Genomic DNA, 25788 nt, shown 5'->3' with positions numbered 1-25788 from the left:
ATCTAATTTTAACAAGTATAATTTTTTTTGCAGTCATCGAAATATCTGACTTTTAAAAAATAATAAAAACTGATTTTAAAAGACCTATTTTGAGAATTCAAAAAATATTAAATACTAGTATGTTAACGTGAATATTCAACATCTGAAACACGTGTTTAAGACAGTCGTTTATAAATAATATTTTAATTATTCCAAATAAAATTTATAAATAAAATTATCCTGATTTAGAATAATTTCTCGCAATTTGATTGGCTGATATTGTCCTAATAAATTTCAGTACAATTTTTTATTACGTCAATAGGAATTATCTTCCTTAATTATTACGTCAATTGGGATTATCTCCCTTATACCATTGACCTAATAAAAAAATTTAAAAAATGAGATGCTTCATAGTCCTAATTTTTTAAAAAATTTTCACAGTTTCAGATTAACATGACTAAATATCTTAAATATATTTGGTTGCTATTGTCCTTATACTGAATTTAAATATAATAATATGTAATATAACAAAATCAGGATAAATTCGTTACACAGTGTTCAATTGTCCTAATACGGAATTTATCGGGTCAATAAAATTCATATCGGGTTTGGCTTCGCCTCACCCGATATGAATTTTATTGACCCGATAAATTCTCGTATTAGGACAATTACACACTGTGTAACTAATAATATTCTCCTAAATTTTGTTATATAAAAAAAAAACGAAAATCTGTATTTAGATTTTAAAAGCTGTCGCAACTCAGTTCTTGTAAGGTCTGTTCAATTTGTGTACTTGTGCACTAACTGAATTATCTTCTTTAGAATCCAATACGTATTGTTTCAGAAACAGTGAGATTGCTTTAAAAAAAAAAGAAAATCTGGATTTTGCTGATATACAGTTCTTACTCTAAGATTAATTTTATCATGACAAATTAAATAATCTCATACCTAAGATAAGCCTTCAAAGCAACGTTTACGGTTGAGTTACGTACACACTTACAAATAGAAAAAAACATCTAGAAGAGAACCGCTTAGTCGAGTATTATTTTGGAATACGATACTTAGTACTACAAACCCATACTGCAGTATTCGAGAACTCATTGACATCCATTACTCATTCATATATATCTTTTTGAAATACATTTAAATACATGTTTGTGTAATAAAAGGTTGTTCCTGGATGTTCACCTTAATACAAGAAAATTACATCTGTTCCTTCTTCTCAATTTTGTCATCTCGGAAATTTGTGTATCTTACAATACGTTTTTAATTTTGATAATGTTTGAAGGTAGTAAAATTGTCGAAATATGGTTACATGATTGTCGTATGGTATGTGGTGGATATTTGTCTTATTTTCTTACATACACATTTCTTTTCTTTTTTATATGGAAATACACTGTATTGTTTTACAATCACAAGAGAGATCGTGAGACTTCACGCAATTTGTCTACTTATACAGTACACAAAATTGAAAATACATGTAAAATGATTAAAGTTTCGTCAGTTTATGTTTAATTCCTAAATAGTGCAGGTCTATTAGACATGCAGTTTATCATACAGTTAGTATAAAATGTTATCTAATCACGACAAAATATAAACAAAACAAATCTGATAAATGTGTACCTTAACAAGGAAGTAGTAAATAGTCAAAATATGGAACTACAAAGAATTGTATTACAAAAACTGTTAATTATATCGTTTGGACTATACAATTTAGCCGCTGGTATGTACCACTTATTACGCAAGTCGACCGTTTTATATAAGAAATAATCATTTGTTGCAGGTCATGCCCATTCCAAGGTTTCATCAATATTCATCAATCTCATTAGTTATATTTGTGTTATCTAAAAATAAATATTTTGTTTCAAGACAGAAGAAAATCCTTTGTCAAGAAGATGGATGACTGATTTTTCGTACATGTAACTTAAATTATAGCAACACTACTTTGTTGTGTATTAAATAAGGGAACTTCAAAGATATTAAGAAGAAAAATTACAAAATTCTGAACTCCAAGAAACATATCGTTGTGATGAGCTTGTCGGGTTCCAATCTACTTCAGTAACGGCACATATGCAAACACATGTCATAACTTTTGAAAGAAAAAAGTTTCCAATTTTAAATGTAAGGAAAGAGGGAATGACTTCCCAAAAACTTAGCAATGGCATATGTATCGAAAGCTAGCATATGGACCTTACTTTTTCTGATTTTGTTGGTTAATTTGTACATAAACTATCAATTTATTATAAGTTTTTAAAAAGCATGTTATTTTGAAACGGAGGGGTTATATTTCTATAATAAATTTTTGTTTTCTTTTTTTTCATTGTTGCTGATATGCTTTGTTTATATCCCTTTTGTGTTTCTTTGTTACACATGACGTGGCTCTGTACTATTATTTTCCGTCATTGTGTTATGTCATGGTAAATAGTTATTTATATATTTCTTTGTCATTTTTAGTGATAAAGATAATAAGACAATGATGGCTGATGTACCCCAATTTTTGACATTTTTAATTATTATGAAATTCAATGTTTGTTTTCTTCACATATCGTTGTCAATATAATGGAATTTTGTTATGCGACTGTCATACAAGTGAGAGGTTTAGATAACTTTAAAACCAGGTTTAATCCACCGTTCCTACACAAAAAAATGTCTGTACCAAGTCAGGAATATGATAGTTGTTGTCAATTCGGATATGTTCCTTATGTCGCAGCTACGATACCATTCCCTTTACACGAATGTGACCTACCGAATTAGACTATTTAACGGATTTGTAAACAACATAAGCAACACGACGGGTGTCACATATTGAAATGTTGAACGGGTCTGCCTAATCTTTTGGGGCACCTGAGATCATCCTCTGTTTTTGGTGAGATTTTTGTTGCATTGTCTTGAGTTTTATTATGTTGTGTCTTCTGTACTATTATTTGTCTGTTTGTCTTTTTATTTTTAGCCATGACGTTGCAAGTTTTTTTTTCAATCTACGAGTTTGGCTGTTTTTCTGGTATCTTTCGTCTCTCTTTTAAAGTTTATAAGTTTGTCGTATTAAAAAAATGAATATTTGAGGTAAGTTTTTGCGAAAATTCAAATGGGTGAATAGAAATTTGACCCCGTCTTAATAAATTGTAATACGTAGTCACAACTTCTGTCATTTAAAGATTACAACAATCAATACGTACTTGATTTTAAACGTTTATAAACTGAGTTAGATAATATATCTTAATGTTACTGTACTCCACTGGAATTTCATGTATAAAACTCATGTAACGATCTTAAAATTACATAATACCACTGATTACATGAACATTTAAAGAGTGCTACAAATTGTTATGAGTTTAAAAAATATTTTAAGTTAAATAAGCTAAATATTGAACACAAAAACAAAGGTTTCTGAACCAAAAATTAGTAAACGGCACTTAATCATAACATAATTATTCGTTGAGTTTATATTCAATATGAGTGGTTAATTTGGTATTTTAATATAATTTCTCTGATTTTAACTATTTTGCCACACAATGTGTTAAAGAACTGAGAGTTTGTTTATACATTCATAATGTTTCTTTCAAATTTTTATACCAACATTGTTACAGATATTGGTTCAACAAATCAATATGTTGGCGTTGAACGGGCAATTATTAAATTTTTGAGCAAATCGAATCTTGAATGTATAGATCTTCAAAACGTACTTTGAAAAAAATTACTTAAAAAGAATAGTTTTTGGACTTATGAAGTAGTCGATGTCATCAAAACAAAATAGGCAAATTTACAAATACATGTAATAGGGAAGCAGGAAAACATATTATAAAATATAAACTACTTCAATTGTAACAGATTGCGTTCGGCATTCTGTTTTGTTTACTAACCTTTTAAATCAATAGAGGGTTTTATTGAAGCTATATATATATCTATATGGCAATATCTACAAAAACATTACAATGTAAAACAATCATTAAAGGGCAACCTCGAACTGTATGGATTCAAATCCAAAATAAGTCAAATTGGATTGAAGCACGTAAAGAGTGTATCAGTCAAGGGGGAACGCTGTCAAATATAGACGACACTGGTGGGTGCAACAACAGGACAAAGGGGAAAAGGATATGGGCAGGCAACCATCAGGTATTGACACCATGGTTAGGGAAAACAGGTACGATGGTAATTGATAATGTTGTTATATACGAGTTTTCACTTTGATGATATAACTTTTATAACATATGTTTACCATATTTTAAGATTATGGATTTCATTAAATATTATGAACACCTACAATGTTAACAAGACGAACTTTGTTAGCCGATTCGAAACTGACTATTTGAGCAGTTTAATTAAATTCAGTTTCAACATTTATTTCCCTACAAATAATAGAATATTTCACGACCAATACATGCATTTGTGTGATGACATTTCGTATCAAATGTGTTCCATTCAATGATGCTGCAGATTGCGAAAGTGATCTCACCGTATCATGCTCACCGTAGTCGCAAGCAGATACGAGTTTGGTGGCCGTCAATGTCAAACCAAAGGTTAAACATTTGTTTTTGATGCTGCCTTGCTAAGGACAAAAAAAGTAGTCACTGTGTAAGAAAAATGTATTCAGTCTTCTTGCGGACTGATACCTTGCGAACAAGGAAGTTGGAATTCTGACGTAGTTTGCCGGTCTAGTACATTACAGAATATAAAGACAGTTCATCATTATCATTAAACATTGCTGCTGATTACTTTATTTGTCTTTCAGATAATTTTCATTTTGTTAATTTGGCATTTATTGAATATAAAGTTATATATACATTCTATTTATTATTTAGGTTGCTTCGATTTAGTAAACGCATCAACATGCCAATACAATATTGGTGCTGTTCAAGAGTGCTACCAAAAATGTGGTAAACCTTATTTTGGACATATAGTAAGTTTAGACATTTGGTCAACCCCATGAAAAATCGTTTATTGTTAGTTATGATCAGATATACATGTGATAACTTATCTGAAGTAAAATCACAAAAGTGCTGAACTCCGAGAAAAAAATCAAAACGGAAAGTCCCTAATCAAATGCCAAAATCAATTCATAAAACTCATCAAACGAATGGACAACAACTGTCATATTCCTGACATGGTACAGGCATTTTTGAATTAGACAATGGTGGATTGCACCTGGTTTTATAATCAACTTTGTATTTCTTTAGCTTTATAACTATTTTGATCTGAGCGTCATTGATGAGTCTAGTGTAGAAGAACCGCGCGTCTGACGTATCAAATTATAATCATGGTACCTTTGATAACTAGTGCTAAATCTTTCACGTGTATGACAGTCGCATCAAATTTGATTATATTTAAAACGATGCGTTAACAGAACAGACATAGTAGGTAAAACTATCAAAATAGGGGTACAATAGTCATCACTGTGTCACAATCTCAATCAGAACAAAACAAATAAATATTTAACAAAGATGCACAAAAAAGCATAAATTAAATTTAACAACCACGTTCATTGTTTACTCTTTTTTTAATTTTAAATCAACCTTTAAAGGATTGAAATATTAGAATGGCTAGGTTCACTTCAACTCTGGTGTAGAATCGCGGGATGGACGTCAGAATGTATACGTCACACAGGTAGAGATAACAGGTATAGAGGTAAACACATGCAAGTGATGTTAATTCGAAAGAATTCAACAATTCCCATGATCAAATCAATAGACATACCTTTCAAAATATTCGCTATTGATCAACGCAAGTTAGGGAGCATATATAGTTTTGACAAATTCAAAGGATTATCGATACATTTGATAAATCAAGTTTTACAATCGATGCTTTTGCACAAACATATGATAGAGGCAAAAGAGTAAATTATGAATTATTTAAATTGTTTTGCTTGATATTTTTTTTTATATGAGCGTCACTGATGAGTCTGATGTAGACGAAACGCGCGTCTTGCGTACTTAATTATAATCCTGGTACCTTTGATAACTATATAGTACGAACCATACATTAAACATCCAACATTTATTGATAAAACGCAATATATCCATATATCCGAAGTAAAGACGTATCCAAATTAAGGAGGCAACTATAAGGACGAAAGACCAAAATTCAATTTACTCTACAATCGATAAAGGCCTGAAAAATGACAGATCTAGCAAGGTATATTTTGGTATGACAGAAAACAAGATTTCTAATTTAAAAAAAAAGCTGAAAGAGGCCGAATATATTGTATATAGTTAGAAAAACTGACGAAAAGTTATGACTACATATTCACGTTCATATTGTTTGTAATAATCTTTGATATCCTCTTTAAATATATAACACTTTTCCTACTTTTCAATCATATTAGTACCATACACTGTCATCAGAATCCGATTTTTTATACATTTTTTGGTTGAAATGTAAACTATTTAGTATATTTTTGTACATCATTTAATGTTTGTATTATAATAAAACTGATTGTTATTATTGTAATGTTGTTTACAGAACAATGTCTGTTTTTGCATGCGGGAGATTGCCATTAAACCTATAACAAATAGCCGCTGTTTAAATAGTCGACCTGAACAAAAAATAGCATGGGTTTACCAATCGAACAGTAGGTAACTTAAACGTTGAGATATTACGCTCAAGCGTGTTTATGATATATACGAACTTCATCATTATGTATGTGCTCCTTATATAGAAACATTTCGAACAGAGTAATTATGAATAGCGCTGGATATCGACACTACATAAGTTTAACGGTCATCTCCACGAAAAGATTGACTGGTACTTTATGTCGTTCACTAACAACATGTTTTCGCGCTCTTAGATCTTTAGCTACCAGTAAGGTCTGTAATTGTAGATCGATAGATAGTCTGTTCACATACAACCATGCAAGTACTGCGATCAAAGAGAAGTTAAAAGTATGCATACAGACGTAAAAAGAAAAATATAATAAAAAAATAAATAAATTAAACAAATTAAATAGATGAAGATGTGAGTATAGAAATAAAGTAAACACACATTTTTAAAGAAATAGTTGCAGTGTTTATATACGCTTGCACGGAAACTCGCTCCTTTAGAGTATCCCAAAGTTTCCGTTTGTTTTATTGACTTGTCTCTTAAGAATCGATTAACGTTGTTTGAACGCTAATATAAGAGAACATATATAAAGATATCTATGTTGCTAATGCATATAAATTAGGAAAACGTAAAATAGAAGAAATTAGTTAATTGAAAGTACCAGCGCAATTGTTATTCTATTTCATCGTAGTAAACTCTCTGAAACATTATTTATTCTGTAATTCATGGAAGACGATAATTGTCGTGCTATCCCGGCCAAAAAGATGTTTTTTTAAGTCTTCATGGAAACTCTGATGAGCTGATATAACCAAAAAAGAACAACTAGTTAAGTCAAACTGGAATATCAATCAATGCTCTAACTGAAGGTGATACATTCCTTAATATCAAAATATCTTAATATTTTTATTAGCAAACTGTAGTTAAACAATAGTTACATGTACCAATGAAATTCTCCGATTATGTAAATATAAAATTCTTTAAAAAATGAACATATCAAAATCGTTAAGGACATATGTATGACTTCAATTTGATATTTGCACCGTTCTTCTACACTTCAATTGTGAGAGAACCCAGTATTTGTTTTTACTTCAGCACTGAATATAAGTAATGCTGACGATTTTCAATCAAGAAATTGCGTTGGTGCGAGGTGTACAAACAGGAGTTTAGAACTGGAGATTTTCAATTGTAGTTCGAATTTTAAACCCTTTTGTCGTAAGTATTTTATTCAACTAACTGTCTTTTTCAAAGGTTATTAAAAAAAAAGCATAAAAAAACAACAGCCCGTAGATGACGAAGTTAATGAAGTCTAAATGACTATAAAGGGAGGTTTTGTTACCATAAAGCATATTTTGTTGCTGGTGGATTTTAGGTAAATATAATGAGGAAATGTCGTTATTCAGCATCTAGTCAATAATCGTGGAGTTGCACAGCTTATTTATGTAGGATATATTGTGTTCAAGAGTAAAACATTGCCATTTTCGCAAGAGATCGCGTTGTGGAACAAGAAAGTATTCATTTTCCACGGGAAAATATAGTGTTTAAGAGGGGAAGCGATCTAGTAATTACAAATCCGTTTACTAGAACTCAAACTCTGCTTCCGTTGTATCAAATAAGACATTTTTGAGTGTTTTCGAGCTAAGTTTTCTTTAACATTTTCTCTCAACATGTCAGTTGTATGGATTTTAGAAATACATATTGTCATGCTAGAAGATGTCCACATACTTCAAAATTCATGTAATTAATTCATGAGTAAAGTTACATGCTGTTAAATGCTATCTGCAATGTTATTGGTCTCTATGTATGTGTCTGTGTTTTCTACCTTATGATTTATTTTTTCTTCTAGAAGCCTGACATTCTGAAATGCGAGCATATAGCAACTGAAAGTTTTGTTGTATCCTTCTTATCTGTATAAAATGTCAAATCCATGCTACTAAATAGTCAAGCATGAATGATTTCATTCTGTTCTTATTTCTTAAATGGATAGTTGTTCAATAGAAAAATCATCTCATTTTACTTTGGATCTATATATTTGGCAAAGGAAATTAGTTATTCAATGTAGACAAACCATTGACATTGATTATATCTTATATATAACAGTGTTCAGGTTGTAGTACCATATATTTTCGATTTTCAGAGAACGGAACTAAGTCAACAACATGTTCTTCCTGGAAAAACGCAGAACAAGTTTGCAATAACAATAGTGATTTCTCAGTGTTCAACCATAAAACTATATGTTGGCATGATAGCGTAAATAGTTCGAATTTATATTGGACAGGATATAAGCGGTATTGGTATGAAAGCACTTCAAATAGTTCAATAGGTATAATAATTTATATGGAACTTATCATAATGCTTTAATGGTTATTAATGCTCAGAATGTCGTGTTTTGTTTTACCTCAAGGAGAAAATGTAACTACTTTTTGGTTGTTTTCTATTTTTTTTTTGTTTTTGGTTGCTACAGTGATTTCATACTGTTATCGGGAGCGGCCTACTATCAACCTTGCCAACAGAACATGCAGGAGATTTTGTTTGTATATTTCTTTCACTCTTTTCTATCGTGATCATTTAGAACGCAAAATACAGTTATTTTAGAGGCGACAATAATATCATTGTTTGTAAATTGGGTTTCTGTATGAAACCTTGTTAAAATAATGAAAACTGTAGGTCAAAATATTATAATAAAAAACATAAGTTACTTACACATAACTGCATGCATGCTTAGTTTACGCCTTTTTGGCAAAGAAAAAAAAATATTTGTCGTATATATATGGAAGAATTAACAAGGTGTCTTGTTATAATAAATACCAAGCCACACAACGACCAATTGGAATAAGCAATATTCTTAATTCTAAAAAGCTTATTATATTTTTTTCAATTGATGTTTCCAAATCATGTAAAAAGTAAAATCACAAAATTACTGACCTCAGTGGAAAATTCAAAACGGAAAATCAAATGATAAAACACATCAAATTAATGGACAACAACTGTCACTCTCCTGACTTGGCACAGGCATACGGTTAACGAACCCATGTGCGAATGTTTTAGTTATGTATCAACAAGTGGTTATGCAAGATTTTTTGTAATTGCTATTTCTTTAATAAGATTAATCTCTAAACATTTTACTAAAGTAGACTTGGTTTATAAAAAAAATAATAGATGTACTTGTCTTTGGAAATTTTTTTTGTGTTTGATGTCAGATATGATAGTAGTTAGATGTGAGTATATTTTCAATAACGGTTGTTTAATTTCAGAGAATATTGAAAGTTTGTCAGAAGTTTTAAATTGTTCTTACATGACATGTTCAAATGATGGTACTACTGCTATACAGAAACATGCCAGTTGTTCCGAAAAATTGGATGGATATGCGTGTTTGGTTAATAGAGAAACGAAAACTACATCAAAAGGTAAAGTATTTTCGAAATAGATATTTACACAAATAACGTTGCAGTGATTACATTAAAAAACAATTGTTTATTATTTGAAACAAAAAATGAACACCATCTTAAAGTGTATTGTTGTTAAAGGATTATGAGCTATTTATCAATAAAGAAACAAGGATTACTTTATAACTTAAATAATAGAGTCATCAGATATTTTACCTTAAAATAAACGCTTTAAATTAATAGTTATAGCAAAACAGAACGATCTATAAAGACAGGTTTAAAGTTTTTGCTTTAAAAAGTAACCTTTGCAGAATAATTAGTATCATGCATGTAATAACATTACTACCACTGGGTCAATATCTCTACTGATAACAACTGTTAGTCCCTTAGTTTTTTTATACTGGCATAAAAAACGGATATATTGTGTTCTTAATTTCTATTACAAAATTTGGGGAATCATCTCAAGTCACGGAAATTTAAATTAATAGGTTTGACTGTTTGTAACACTTCGTATCAAAGTCAGATTTGAAACAGATCATGTTTTACTTTGAACCAACATATATGGAGATATGGATTGATTACGATATCTGTTTATAAAGTCCAAAGAAAACGATATAAATAATAAAAACAATATACAGTACAAAAATGAGCAAAACCTATTCCATATAGTAAGCTGTAAAGGACTAATATATTAGAACGTAAATTCATTCAAAAACGAAAACCAATGGTTTAATTCATGCTGTCTCTTTTGGACCCCACAATTCATCTTTTCGGTTTTTGTGGCTGAAAAAAGAGGGGGGGGAGGGGGGCTTTCGTGTAGGTCAAAGAATTTGTTCTCATCTTGATTCAAAAACCTGATTATTTTTTAGAACAACCCAAAAACATTTTTTATTCAAATTTGAGTGTTGAATTTTATAATTTTTTAATCAAATTTTGTTTGTGATAACTCCTTCCTGAAAAGAAAAAAAATGTTTTATATCAACACACCCACATTTAAATTATTTTATAAATTTGATTGCATAGCCAAATTTGCATTTGTTAAAATATTTAGATTCCCAAATTTTCAATTATTTTACATGCCCAACTTTCATATGTGTTGTAAGAAATGCAAATTAAAACAACAGTATATTATGTAAAGAGAAATAAAGATTAAAGTTATATCATGAATATTGGTCATGTTTTGTAAAACTCAGAACTGTCAAGTAAATTTAAGACACAATTCAAAATGTTCAGAATATGTCAAGCCTTACTGAGAAAAAATAAGAATGTCGAGAAATTTCAAGACAGTATTCAAATGTCAAGAATTTGTCAAGAAATTTTAAGACCATATTCAGAATGTCGTGAATATGTCATGTAAATTTCATACCAGTTTGATATAAATGAGAATTTGTCAAGAAAAAATAAGACACAAGTCATACTTTTGATGAATGTCGAGTAAAAGTTCATGCAAATCAAGACAAAAACTGGTCTTTTTAGACTTTTTGACTTTTGTAGTGATTGAAAGTCTATTTTGATATCAAACTATCAAAATTTTGGTTTAAAATTTTATTTCCAGTGTCAAATGATAGCTTATGGTACGCTGATTCCAAAAATAAATTGTTCTATTAATTTGTTTTCTAAATGAAAGGAAATAAATTGTAACTTCCGGTTTTGAAAATATCATTTCCGGGTTTTATTTGATAGTTTACTCCATATTGATTCCAAAAATATTTACAGTAAATAAGTACAATAAATAGATACCTCCGGTTTACATTAGGTCACTTGCAGTTGGCTTTTTCAGTGTAAATAGGTTTGCAACCAAGCGCAAAAAGTCCCATGACTTATCATTTATTCATATGAGATAAAAGCAAAAGTCAAAATCTAGAACGTCAACTTTACCAATGACCTTGAGCTCAATTCCAAAGTTATGAACCAAGGACCTCAAATCAAAAGGGTCTATGTCTTAATTATATATGGTTAATGAGTTACATCACCTTATGGGTTATTTTGAAAATAAAGGGGAGGAAACTTCAGTTAAATGTAAGCGTTCTCTTCCAACCAAAATGTATGTGTTACGACATGTCGCAATTTATAATTTAGTATAAATATGTTGTCTATATACATGTATTTTACAGTTTTAGAAAAGAATTGGAAATAAGCCAAAATCAAAATTCAGAATATGACCTTGACCTTGACTTAATTTTCTTTTCTTTTTTTTTATACCAAGTACCTCAAATCCAAAGACCCTAGGTCTCTTTCACTTATGGTTTACCAGTTAGAAATGTATATTACTTACATCTCCTGCATAAGGGGGAATAACTCTCATATGATGTCTTTATAACGCTTCGGTCAAAATAAAACGTAACATCCTGAGGAAATAACGAGCAATTTGGAAAAATAAATTTGTCGCTTTCTTTTACGGTTGAGAAAAAGATCTCATAACAAGAAAAATAATGTTTTATGAAATAACTCTTTCCTTTCTGTGCAAAGGGATTTATTTAGGTGTGTCCGAGGAATTTGTCAACAGTAAAACAGTTAATAATATTATGTTGTTATTCAAATACAATATATACAAATGTAGATGTAAGAATATATGCCCCGAAAAATATGGTTGGGTAGAATATTTAAAATATTGGATTATTATACATTATCATATATGTGGTCTTTTATTAAAAAAAATACCAAAAAAACTGTGCATTGTCAATAGAAACATTTAAACTCTTTGAAAAAAAATTTGCTATCTTTTCTTTAACAAAATATATTTAAAAATATGCTTGATGAGATATATCTTTTTATTTGACTATTTAACCAAATGATAACTTATTTATATTTCAATAGAAGAAAGTATTATTTTAAGAAATTACACGTCGATTAGAACTAAACATCCGACAACCACAAAATCAAATGCGGACACTTCAAATAATCAGCATAAAGGTCACGTTACGTCAACGCAGATTGTCAGTAGAAGTGGATCAAAGACAACAATAACGAACACTGCGACGTCAGGAACATCGGAAAAGTTAGCAAAGAAACCTTCGTATATTGGTACGTTCAGGATTTTCTTAAATGTCCTTGTAGCATGTAATATTTAAACTCAATAACATTAGACTTATAATCACCCAACTAATAAAAAAGAAAATTGATGGCCTTTTAAAAAAATAATACAAATAGGCTGTGTCAAATATGCTTCGATATAAAAAGATCCTAGTGCTTGGAAATACTTCAGTTGTACACAAAAACTAACAGAAAATGAATATATCATTGACATTTTATGTTAACAAAAAAGAGCTGGTTACTGGGCTGGTTATACCATGTATACTTTGAAACGAAAAGTCAAAAGAATGGACTAAGTGAATATACTTAAAATGCTAATAAACTTTGTCACAAACATTGTTGATATATATTGTTTACTTTTGTTTGTGTATCCCACCTCCAGTTTCAGAAAAATTAACCAGTCAACAAAGATAACACGTTACCTAGATTATAATCTTCCTTATTTGGGAAAGGCCTATAGACAGGAAGGTGACGTATTCGAAAAGAGCAATATCTGTCAAATTCATTTTCACCGATTTGACTCAAATTCTTATATTTGATTTTAAGCATACTTAAACTAAAATCCAAAAAAATGAAAATCTAAGATAATTGATTTACAATTAATGAACTAGATAATATGTACCAGCATTTTGTGTGTATTTAAGAAAGAGAGGCAAAAGATACCAGAGGGACAGACAAACTCATAAATCAAAAATAAACTGACAATGCCATGGCTAAAAATGAAACAGACAAACAATAGTACACATGACACAACATAGAAAACTAAAGACTAAGCAACACGAACCCCACTGGGGGTAATCTCAGGTGCTCCGGAAGGCTAAGCAGGTCCTGCTCCAGATGTGGCACCGTCTTGTTGTTCATGTTTTTACAAACCCGGTTAATACTAATAGTACAATTCGGTAAGTCACATTCATGAAAAGGGAAGGAGATTGTAGTTACGACGTAAGTAACATAACCGATATCATCTGTGAAACGGTTATTCCATAACGGTCAACCAACTCGTAATGGCGTCCATAAAATTTAGGAAGTGTAGATGTCATCTTGGTAACTACATATATATATATATATATATATATATATATATATATATATATATATATATATATATATATATATATATACAAACAAGTCTAAACAAGTGACAAACCATACAATATACATATCCACTGGATCTAAGAGTGATATAGATACAAGGTTAATACAAATATTTATATAAGTCTGAAAATTACACCAAACAGTGTTAGAGTTAGATTTTCTACTGACAAATTTTTTGTCCGTCCCTCAGCGGGATTCGAACTCACACCTTTGATACACTACAGCACCAATCGCTTAGCCTCATGTCCAGCGCTCTAGACCACTCGACCACATCCGCTATATAAAAATATAACTTCAATAGTCGTAGTGTTACCTTGTCACGGAAGGTGAATCTAGAGATAGACATGAGACACGTGTTTTTTAAGCGTGTGTAGATGTTATACCTACACACGCTTAAAAAACACGTGTCTCATGTCTATCTCTAGATTCACCTTCCGTGACAAGGTAACACTACGACTATTGAAGTTATATTTTTATATAGCGGATGTGGTCGAGTGGTCTAGAGCGCTGGACATGAGGCTAAGCGATTTGTGCTGTAGTGTATCAAAGGTGTGAGTTCGAATCCCGCTGAGGGACGGACAAAAATTTGTCAGTAGAAAATCTAACTCTAACACTGTTTGGTGTAATTTTCAGACTTATATATGACGCCCGACAAGCAAAAACGACCCGTATGGCAAAAATTATGAATTGTCAGATTTTTTATTAATTTAACAGAAAATACTAATGCCAACTCAATGTAAAAAATTTGAAAACGATCGGTGAAAAACTAGTTGGGAAATTTCAATTTTGGTAACACATGAAAATGTGTTCTAACGTAAAATTCAACATAACGTTGGAATCATACACTTTGACGTCGATTTAAGTTTGCTGGAATTTACTAGTTTACTCTTCTCCTGATGCTTGACAAAATGGAGCCTGATATTCCTTTCTAGTGCCGATTTTTTGAAAAGAGATGTTCCTACCGTGCTAACACTCGCAAGTCCGGCTGCAGGAATAACTACAGGACGAGCAAACAGATCAAACTATTATAGGGAAACTTCACTGATGAAGAGTATTTATTTCTGTTTAAACTTGAATTTTTTTGGGGGCATAATTAATTCCTGATTTATCATGAGGAATGATGAAATAATGGTACTTTCTGATACCATAGAATAGGTTTAAACAAAACATAAAATTAGTTCAGTCTAATCTCTCCATTGCTAAGAAGTTTCATCGTTCTCTTGCTTACAATGTTAACCGACTTATCTTATTGATGATGAGTTTCGAAAGAATTCTGCTACATGAGATAAAGTATCACAGTTTGATCGTCAGTAATTTTTTTAGCTTGACAAAATCTACCAAACGTTTAGCATGTTTAGTGTGACCAAAGAACTAGGCTTATTTTCCTAATATCGTCCAGTTAACACACACAAATCAAGATACTCAGTCATATATCGATTTATTTTCTCCTACAATAACAGAACAATAAATACTTTTAATTGTTGGATTTCAAATATAAGAATATCTATTTTATTTTGGTATCGATTTCATTTATTTTTCGGTGTTATCTTAAATATAATTTAAAAAAGCACTGAAGTGTAAGCACCTGATTCTTCCAGGGCACCATATGTTTTTCATTGGGTTGGTGTTGCACAGTTTTCAAATTTCCGTGTTACTTTTTGTTTTACTTGTTGGTTTTTAAGACATGATCATCTGTGTTTTTCTGTTTATGATTTATGATTTCACGCGTGGTGTCTGTTTGTATTTATATGATATTAAGGATCAACTAAGTCTTATTTTTACTCAGGTTTTGATTGAATCAATTCATTTTGCCAGTTAGGCAGTTTGGCCATTAAAATCAAATTCACTATAAAATTCGAGATGAAATATAGATTAAAGGAGGTCAGTGTTTTGAACATTTTATCTAAAGGAGTGGAATATATTTTGTCAATAGGGCGTTTAATACTGGTATTAATTTACAGCCGATTTCATTGAGTGTGAAGGCAAAGGTAATATCTTTGGTTAGCTTGGTTGCTAGCTGAACTATGAACTCATTATGAGGTCAGGTAAACTACCCTCCTTTAAAAGTAGACTCATATGACAGATAACAAATATATCTGTCTGTAAGACTAGGCTACTTCGAAAGGAGGGTAGTATACCTTACTAACCAAAGATATTACCTTTGCCTACACACTCAATGGAATCGGCTGTAATTAATTTAATTGTTTCATATTTTTCATATTGGGGTCTTTTATAGCTGACGATACGGTATGTTTTGTCTCATTGTTGAAGGCTTATCCATGCTTTACTTCGTCGACTTCATTTCAACTTTGGTGAATGTTATCTCACTGGCAATTATCTTCTTATTTTCAAATTGGTAAGAATTTATTAATAAAAGCCACCAATTAACAGAAATAAAAATGAAAATAGCGTACCAAGATCATTATCACAATGCATTCAGCCTAATTCAGTCTAAAGCACTCAATAGTATGACCAAACATAGAAATGATTGCGTTTGGACCCTTTGTATCGGCACAATCTTTTAAATAATTCATTAATTTTCATCAACCAAATATTTTTATTATTTCCGTTTTACTTCCATACATACACAAAGAACTTTAACCTTTCTACCCGATAAATAATACAATTGTGAAACTTGATCGGTATGATGCTGCAAACTTATAATATCAATCAAATTCAAGTGTTTTTATTTAAGCGAACATTTAAAAAAAATCTATATTGCATGATTATAATATCTATTTTTTTTCGGGCGATTTTGAAATTCATTTATTGTAAATCTCTGGTTCTCTCCTGGCAGCTTCAATATGTGGTATGTAATTTGGGGAATTTTTTTTTTTTCTCTTCTGTTTGAGCTTATTGTAATGAATTCTCGTAATTTTTTGTTATAACTACGACCTGGGACTATTATACTACATGTAGTATAAGAGTACCAGCTACGACACACATCATAATGTATAGATGCAAATATTATGTACGGACATCAAGCCGACCAGACATTTGTCCATTCTGTTAAGTGGACACATATAGTTTATAAAGGCTCCGTGTTGAAGACCGCACTTTGACCTATAAGGGTTTTCTTTTTTAAATTGTAACTTGGATGGAGAGTTGTTTCATTGGCACTCATTCCACACCTTCTTGTATCTATATCCAGTTCTATTTGTCTGAAATGCTGATACATATGTGTCCAAACCAGACTGTTTAATTAACAAGAAGATAACACAATCTGAGGTCCAGAGTCATGTCTGTTAGGAGGGACTTTTTGTTGTAAAGCATGTATAATAGACTAGTATATTTTTTTTAAATACTGTGCCATATTTGAAACTCCCTCAAATAAAAATGTATTTTTCGGAGGTCTATTAATTTTTTTATATTTTCTTGGTATTTTTATTACTGTTGATGTGTTTAATCAAATGTTTTAAACAGAACTCTTCAATACTATAGGTAACAGAAATACATCTCGACAAACTTATCTGTCGTCATGTATTATGTAAAATTGTGTTCGCTTTCGCTCTCCGTATCTAGAACGGGATTTATCTACGCCTTTTAAATCTAATTTACCCAATAAATACATATCTTTGCCTTCTTTGGATAGAGAGAGAGGATGTGCCTTATTATTTCAACCTGTTCAAATTGGTTGATACATAAAAAAAACGACAATCTAGTTATTTTTGCCACATCCAAACGTTAAAGCTATTTATACACGTATTATCTTCAATTTAAAGTATGGCATTTCAAGATTAAAAAAAAAATAAAGAACAACAAAATTATTTAATGTGATTTAATTGTATTTTTTTTTCTCAATTAGTCCTTGTTACATATTTAAAGATCATTGTATTATATCCATCATCATCTTTCTTGAAAATTAATGCAACATTGCAAAATTGCCTTTGTTTCTGTTTCTGATTTTACATGGCTTTAAAAAATACTATTGAAAGTGTTTAATCGGATTGTTAACCTGATACATGTGATATATCCATGATTTTAGAGATTTACATGATGAGTGATACAGTTGATCATTAAATCACAAACCTCAATTTAAAAATTGTCTTTTAGTCGTTGTATAACCTTTCGTACTTGAGTTGCATATTTATTTCAACAAAGTTAACAACTCTATTTAAGTCAAACAATATCCGGCCGCATCTCATTGAAAATGAATACAATATGAAATTGAAATGTGACCACTAAATAGTATACATATATTTGACAACATTGTAACAGTGATTAACCAGCTTAAACAATCTCCTGTATACGGCCATCCAAAATTGTTAACCATTTTTCGAATTGGCTAAAGCCAGTCAAGCATCCTTTATTTTCTAATAATTACTGATGAGTTTTCTTCCTTTCTTTGCTTGTTTGATTCTTCAGGGCCTACCACGCAGACCATTTAAGAATAAAGGAATTTGTTTTCGAAAGGAAGCAGAAAACTATATTTTGTTTACTTTTAGAAAATGTAAAACAAAAATTGAAATAAAACTTGTCCTTAATAAAGTTGAGAAAGGAAATGCGGAATCTGTCAAAAAGACAACAACCTGGCCAAATAACCGAATTGTAGGTTTATTATAGTTTTTGTGTCATATTTGCCGAGTTAATTCCAACCTCTTTCCACTTAAAAGATGAGTGACCTCTATAGGTGATTAAAGTAGGAGATTTCAGTAAACTTCAAAAGCGTGTAAAACAAGAGCTACTGCTTACTGATGATACCCCCGTTTAAAATTTTCATTAACATGAAGTTGTTGAGTGATAAATCTGAAAACGAATCCCACGGTATAACTGGCTTATATAAACCATGAAACAAAATTTCAGAAATCCTTGTAATTTAGTTCCTGAGTAATATTCGACGAACGGATGGACTGACGGATGGATTGACTGATGACCAGACAGAGGTAAATAAAGGCAACACAGTATACCCCCACTTTTTTTAAATTGAGTTATATAGTTTTGAACTGATACTTGTTTCATACTTACAGTTTTGAACGCATTGCAAACTTTTTGATATTATTTCTGATAACTTACTCGAATGTTTTCATTTGAACAAATGGACTTATTGTTTGAAGTACAGGTGTATATATTGCGGATTAAAGCGTAGCAAAATAAAAGACAAAAACTTTCAGACAGACTTTCTTCTCTGTCGTACTTGATTTCTTTTAAGCAAATGCTCTCGTGTGATGAACCATGTATAATTTTCCGCATTTGGTAAGCAATATAGTGCTCCAAATATCAAATTATTTTCTTGGGTTCTTCATACAATAACTTGCCGTACCAGAAGTATAAAAGAAATCTAGCTACGGAAAATAACTTTTTTGCGATTTCTAGAAAATATTTAAGATTTTTTTTATACAACATTGATATGTTTATATATAGTGAAGAAGGTTAATACGCGTATAGTATTGCATCATCACATATCGTGGTACTAGTATGTCATAATAAGAATTAGAGATGTGTGGGATTTTTTTTTTATATTATTTATAAATTATTTCTCTAAAGACAATAAGCATATACAGTGTATATATGTCAAAACAAGCATTTGAAAAGTGTTAACCGAATTGTATCACAGAATTAAAACTGTGCTACGTTTAAAATTTGAATCATAAATACGGCATTATTTTACAGAAGTAATGTACTATAAGAATATACTATTCAATTCGCATGGGTAACGTTTAGAATTTTTTTTATCTCAATTTCAACGTGCAATTTATCGGTTTGTTGTACGTTACATTCTAGCGTTGACTACCGATTACGACGTCAAATGCGATAAGGGTATATATATAGCTGAACGAACTTCGAATACATATGATAGTCCTATAACCCGACATAAACACATATATAGCTATATATACAGATAGCGATCACGTGCAATTGGGGTTTTCTAAGCCTATTTGATTTCATGTTATATGTTAAGAATATGTGTATTATCATTGATACCTGTATATCAACGAGTTTTTGTTAAATGAATCGGCCAACCAAATGATTTATCGTCTTTTCGTTTCGCTTTCTTTTCCCTTTAATAGCTAAAAATGCCTAGTTTATCCGTAACCAAAATCTTTCTTAGGGGTTTAATTGAGTGTCAAATAAATACAATGAGGTCGAAATATTCACTTCCAAGTGAATAACTCATCAACGACGTTTTTTTAAAACTAATTTTGACAAAATTGAATGCATTTGGCTGCTAGGAGCAAATTGTTATATTACTTTCGTTGACGAAACAAATAACAATAATGAACACTGCGACGTCAACAACATTGGAAAAGTTAGCAAAGAAACCTTCGTATATTGGTACGTTCAGGATTTTCGTAAATGTCCTTGTAGCATGTAATATTTAAACTCAATGTCCTTGTAGCATGTAATATTTAAACTCAATAATATTTGAATTCTTCATAATTTTTTTTATCTTGTAGCTAGTGCCCCTCTACGATGTTCATATCAATTATATCTTTAAACTATAGATTATTTCTATACATAGAATATACATGAACATGATTTGCATTTTTTCTCAGTTTTGATATTGGTTTTGACAATTGTTGCAGTTGCAATTATATCTAGTGGAGTACTACTGGCCATTTGTCGAGCAAGGTAAGTTTTTTCTGTCTTATCTATAGAATAAATAATTATGAATGATTTTTTTATATTCTAAGTTGCAATGACAATTTTCACAGTACAAAAAGTAGATACCTTAATGCCCACTATAACACTGCGATGAGGAATAGGAACTACCTGGAATAGGTCATCATATATAGTTCGTAGTATTGAACCGAATAATTAAGATGAAAAATATGTCAATGTTGTTGATTAAATCATAATTATCTATAAATAAACTCATCATAGATACCAGGACTACATTTAAACCACAGTCGTAATTTGTCAAATTTATCTAACTCTCAACGTAATAGTGTTATTCTGATAGCTAGATATAAAAGTGTATAGGATGTGCATTTTTTTCGTTTACCATATATGAAAGGGGTAAGGAAGTAGATGTCTCAGCTGCTCATTCATACCACAAAAGGATAGAAATTCCCATTCTCCCATCCCAACCCGCCCAGTACATTTTCAAAAACATAGTATAACGTACTGATTCTATAAAAAAAAATTAAGATATTGATATTGGGCCCATGTTTTCTAAGTATACCCCAAGCTATAAAAACCTGAATATTTGAATACTAATAGGTTTTTACAACTTTCAAATAAGATCCAGCATTTGAAACAAATACAACGTAGATTGGCCGTATTTGTGTAAGGGGTATTCAAATTGTAATATTAGAAGGTAATGTTTGGTCCTCAATGCTCTTCAACTTCGTACTTTATTTGACCTTTTAAACATTTTTTTATTCGAGCGTCACTGATGAGTCTTTTGTAGACTAATCGCGTCTGGCGTAAATATAAAATTGTAGTCTTGGTCAGACTTGGGGTAATTGTAATTGTAATCGTTAATCAGCTGTAATTGATTACAATTTTTCAAGTAATCAGTGTAATCATTAATCAGCCAAAAATCTGATTACATGTAATTTAATTTAATCAATTACTTTTCAAAATACCCTGTAATCATGATTACTTTTTGATTACATTCTGATTACAATGAAAAAAATCTAAAATTGTGTTGTGGTCAGTAAATGAACCTCTTTGTTCTTCATATTTGATAAATTTTTAACATACTAAAATGGTTTGGTTACTTTAAGCATGTCTACTTCAGTAAAAAATAAACTGTAACAGTATTGAAAAGTCATCATTAGCCTAAGCAGAGACATATAATATAATTATAAACCTTTTATCTTGGTAAAAGATATTATACATACATGTATATTCATCGTTTTATAATGATCTTCATATTAATATTTGATAATAACTGTTATATATTCAAGTAATACTTTTCTTTAACCCTGAATTATAATCTTTTGTTAATTTTTGTGATTTTTGTCAACTTTGAATTGACAGGTAGGAGACTAATTAAGGTTTGTTTTTATTGCAATTACCAATGAGTATAGCTGTAGGGAAATATATATGATAAAAGATATATCAGACATGAAAATTTATCTAATTAGCACAAATTAAATTTAAAAGTTGGACAAATATGTTGTTTAAAATTTTTTTGTATTTGGACTGGACATGAAAAATGCAATGATTTTTAGTACTTACACATGTTACATATTGTTTACAATTTGATTAAACATTTCTATTAACATTTAACATAGTTTTAACTGGTAGCTTTATTTCATCCATATTTAAACTTCCATAAACTGCAACTTGGAATACATATAAATTATGAAAGAGGTCAGAAGACAAACAAAAAAACACTTGATTATGATATATCTTTATTAAATTTAATTCAAAATAATTCAGAGATCATTGGTGAGAAAGTGTAATGTATATGTATGTGGTGAAATTTGGTGTAATTAAATAGATGAAGTTTAATTTGAAGTTATCATTTTATAATTGAACCAAATAAAATACTTTCTCAAAAATGCTATAGTTATATTGAACGTTTATTCATTCACATCATTCAAAATGTTTTGTTTTTAAATTCATTGTAATCAGATGTAATCATGATTACTTTGCCAATGTAATCATTAATTTAATCAGATACTTTCAGAAATGATGTAATCATTAATTTAATTTAATCGTACAAATGACAAAGTAATTGTAATTTAATCAATTACATTGAAAGTAATCGGACCCATCTCTGGTCTTGGTATCTATGATGAGTTTATCAAATTACCAATGTTAATACAACTGATCGGGCGGAGCTTATGTTTTAATTGCATAAGGACAGTTTATTTGAAGATTTGTGTGATAAAGATGATTGCCGTTATAATTACTATTGAATTCTTATAACCTATAAGTGTCACCAAAAAGATTTACAAAAGAGCTCAATTCATGATATGGGACGAAAAACCGGACACAGCGGTGATATGTTTATCCCAAAATACCTTTCTATAGATGGACTGGTCTTAAAAAAAAGAAAAGCCTAAACCACGCCCACGAAAGTGAAATAAGTCAAACAATACTGTATCATAACGATAACATGACCTTTACATCTATTCGTCTGATGTGTTTGAGATTTTTATTTTGTCATTTGATTAGGGACTTTCCCTTTTGAATTTTCCCCGGAGTTCAATATTTAGGAGATAACTGTATTGTATTTTTAAGGTCCGATTGCATCAATTGGGGAATTGATGGTCGCAAATCAAGTTTACTTGCGATGCGTTAGCGGAGACAGTAAATGGGTACTTGCGACCATCAAATCCCCAATTGACGCCATCGGAGCTTAAAATACAATATTGTTATCTCCATTCTAATGAAACTGACAGAAAACAACGTTAAAACATGTATCAAAAATATGTCATATTCCGTCTCTGCTTGCGCGACGTCCAATAACATTAATTGTCAATTGATGCCATGAAAATAAGTGACGTTATCCAATCAAAACGAACGTTACAAACGTTTTTGCAATAGAATTTGATTTTTATGGTTTTTTTTTTTTATTTTTTTAGCATTGTGTTGCATGTTTGATAATATTTCGATTGTATTCAACTGAGGTGTGTCAAAGGATGAGACGGTTTGTCTCTCCAAGCCATTTGTTTTCGATTTCCGTGCAATTTGTACTCAATTATTCACTCAGCATTTGGTTTCATATTACAGACGTCAAGGACCATTTAAGCGTAAGGAACAGAAACCAGGTTCGCAAATGACGGAAATGCACGATCCAAACTACCATGACTTTGAAACTGCTCCTCATAACGCATCTAGTGTGTCGCATAGTAATACGGCATATAACACACATACTGGTGTACCTTCAGGTCAGACTTCTGAAAACATGAAAAACAACATGGCTTCAAATAATGAGTACAGCGTCGTTGTGAAAGATAAAAAATCAAGTCAGGGTGCTAACGGTGATAACTTTGATCAAAAAGAGGAAAATTCTTCTGACTTTATGGACAATGATTATGATAGACTTAATCAAATTAGAATTCCTAGTGATAACTATAATTCCAATAATATTTATGATAGCTCTTGCGGTTTAAGAGATGAAGACGACCCAACGTACAACACGACTTACCAAATTTCTGGTCGAAATAATGACGGCAATTCAGTATACGATCATACCTAAAGCTTGGCAAGCGTGTCTTTAAACAATAAAATATGTTTATATAGTAGATGAATACATGTATAATCTAAGTCATGTATAAAAGCTTCTCATGCATAGACTGAAATTGTTTGTACCATTAAAAAGTAGTAGCACCTTTAAGGTATAAATTATGATTTCAGTTATTATATTGTATGTATAGTAGTTTCAGACGCATCTTTTTACTTCGTATTTTTGTATTCTGAGTTCATTGTATTTAGGGGAGTGGAGGGGGTTGAAAAAAAGTAACTAGCTTAACATTCAAATACACTTTAAGATGTTTTATTCACTTTATATGACGCGTAAAGTATAAGATTTGTTGTAAATATGTTGTAGTTTTGTAATTATTCAGTTTTATCTAAAGCTCTATCTTACGACGTTGAAGATTATTTTATTATTTTTAAGTTAGTGACAGAAGACTATACTTAGTCCAGCGTGTGTATATGTTGATCAATATGAGGATATTTTTCGTTTCGTTTCGCAACAAATAAATACCGGGAATATGAACGAGTTAATAGTTTACATGTGACATTAAGAATCGTAAATAGATATAAGAAGGTGTGGTATGAGAAACAATGAGACAACTAAACTCTCCATTCAAGTCAAAAAATTTGAAAGTAAACCAATATTGATCAATGTACGGTCTTAAACAGAGCCTTGACTCAAACCCAGCTTGCTACAAAGGGCCCCCGAAAAATGACTAGCGTAAAACCATTGAAACAGAAAAATCAACGGTCTAATCTATATAAAAGAAAACGAGAAACGAGAAACACTTATGAATCACATCAACAAACGACAACAATGGACATTAGGTTCTTGACTTAGGACAGGTGCAAATAAATGCAGCTGTTTTAAACGTTTTAATGTGTATACTTACCTAAAACAAAGGGTATGCTACATTGAAACAGAGGAGCGAGCATCCATTAATATAAGCTTAACACTTGTGCGATTGAGACGTAGCCATTGAATTTCTTAGTTAAAGTTAAATACATTTTAATTCACTTTAAGGAATTTTCAGTTTTGGTGTAAGAATAACGGATGTTAGGATATTTTTCAGGTTTTTTTTAGCGAATTGCTCCGCATCGTATTTTCAAAAGATGAGCATTTTTTTAACATAATTGACAGAACTTGGTATTTCAAACAAAGGAATTTTTTTATTCCATGGCACTTTGATGAGGATTGTTCACATATTCGTAAAAAATGTTTCTTGCGTAATATCATGACATGCATCATCTTTCTCATATGTCTCAGTTTGCATACCTTTTAAGTATGACTATAATTGCTCTAAAAGACGTACGAAAGATACCAGAGGGACAGTCAAACTCATAAATCGAAAATATACTGACAACGCCATGGCTAAAAATGAAAAGGACAAACAGACAAATAATAGTACACATGACACAACATAAAAAACTAAAGAATAAACAATACGAACCCCACCAAAAACTTTGGGTGATCTCAGGTGCTCCGGAACGGTAAGCAGATTATAACAAACATCAAGATATTACAACATTATGTTAGTATATATATCCTAAACTTCTTACTAGTTAGAAAAGTGAAAAGTGACATGTGAGAAACGCGAAGACACTTAAGTTAAAAAAGAGGGACGAAAGATACCAAAGGGGCAGTCAAACTCATAATTCTAAAATA

At 30.7% G+C, this 25788-nt stretch overlaps 1 protein-coding gene across 3 annotated transcripts; it reads left to right on the top strand.

Moving 5' to 3' along the window:
• Window positions 1–4782: 4782 nt before the first annotated feature.
• On the top strand, window positions 4783–24429 carry LOC143055450 (uncharacterized). 3 transcript variants are annotated; one of them, XM_076228597.1, is made up of 8 exons: window positions 4783–4876; window positions 6436–6544; window positions 7606–7725; window positions 8648–8833; window positions 9765–9917; window positions 12714–12920; window positions 20549–20594; window positions 23655–24429. In XM_076228597.1, exons 2-8 carry the CDS (start codon window positions 6454–6456, stop codon window positions 24121–24123), a joined length of 1272 nt encoding a protein of 423 aa, XP_076084712.1. In that variant the 5' UTR covers window positions 4783–4876; window positions 6436–6453; the 3' UTR covers window positions 24124–24429. The 3 variants fall into 3 exon arrangements, 2 of the variants coding, with proteins under 2 accessions (XP_076084712.1, XP_076084710.1); XM_076228595.1 differs by having other exon boundaries at window positions 20519–20594; XR_012972035.1 differs by lacking the exons at window positions 4783–4876; window positions 6436–6544; window positions 7606–7725; ... (1 more) ...; window positions 9765–9917; window positions 12714–12920 and adding an exon at window positions 20233–20297 and having other exon boundaries at window positions 20519–20594.
• The last annotated feature ends 1359 nt before the right edge of the window (window positions 24430–25788 follow it).

The sequence above is a fragment of the Mytilus galloprovincialis genome, chromosome 12, assembly GCF_965363235.1.
Source record: "Mytilus galloprovincialis chromosome 12, xbMytGall1.hap1.1, whole genome shotgun sequence".
Lineage (NCBI taxonomy): Eukaryota > Metazoa > Mollusca > Bivalvia > Mytilida > Mytilidae > Mytilus > Mytilus galloprovincialis.
This window is presented reverse-complemented; position numbering and strand designations above follow the sequence as displayed.

Bases quoted from the DNA above. Each gene is read 5' to 3' on its own strand.
- LOC143055450 (XM_076228595.1), top strand. From the start codon at position 6,454: ATGCGGGAGATTGCCATTAAACCTATAACAAATAGCCGCTGTTTAAAT. The intron at 8,834-9,764 runs GTATAATAATTT...GTTTAATTTCAG, and splicing joins CACTTCAAATAGTTCAATAG to AGAATATTGAAAGTTTGTCA. The intron at 9,918-12,713 runs GTAAAGTATTTT...ATATTTCAATAG, and splicing joins AACGAAAACTACATCAAAAG to AAGAAAGTATTATTTTAAGA.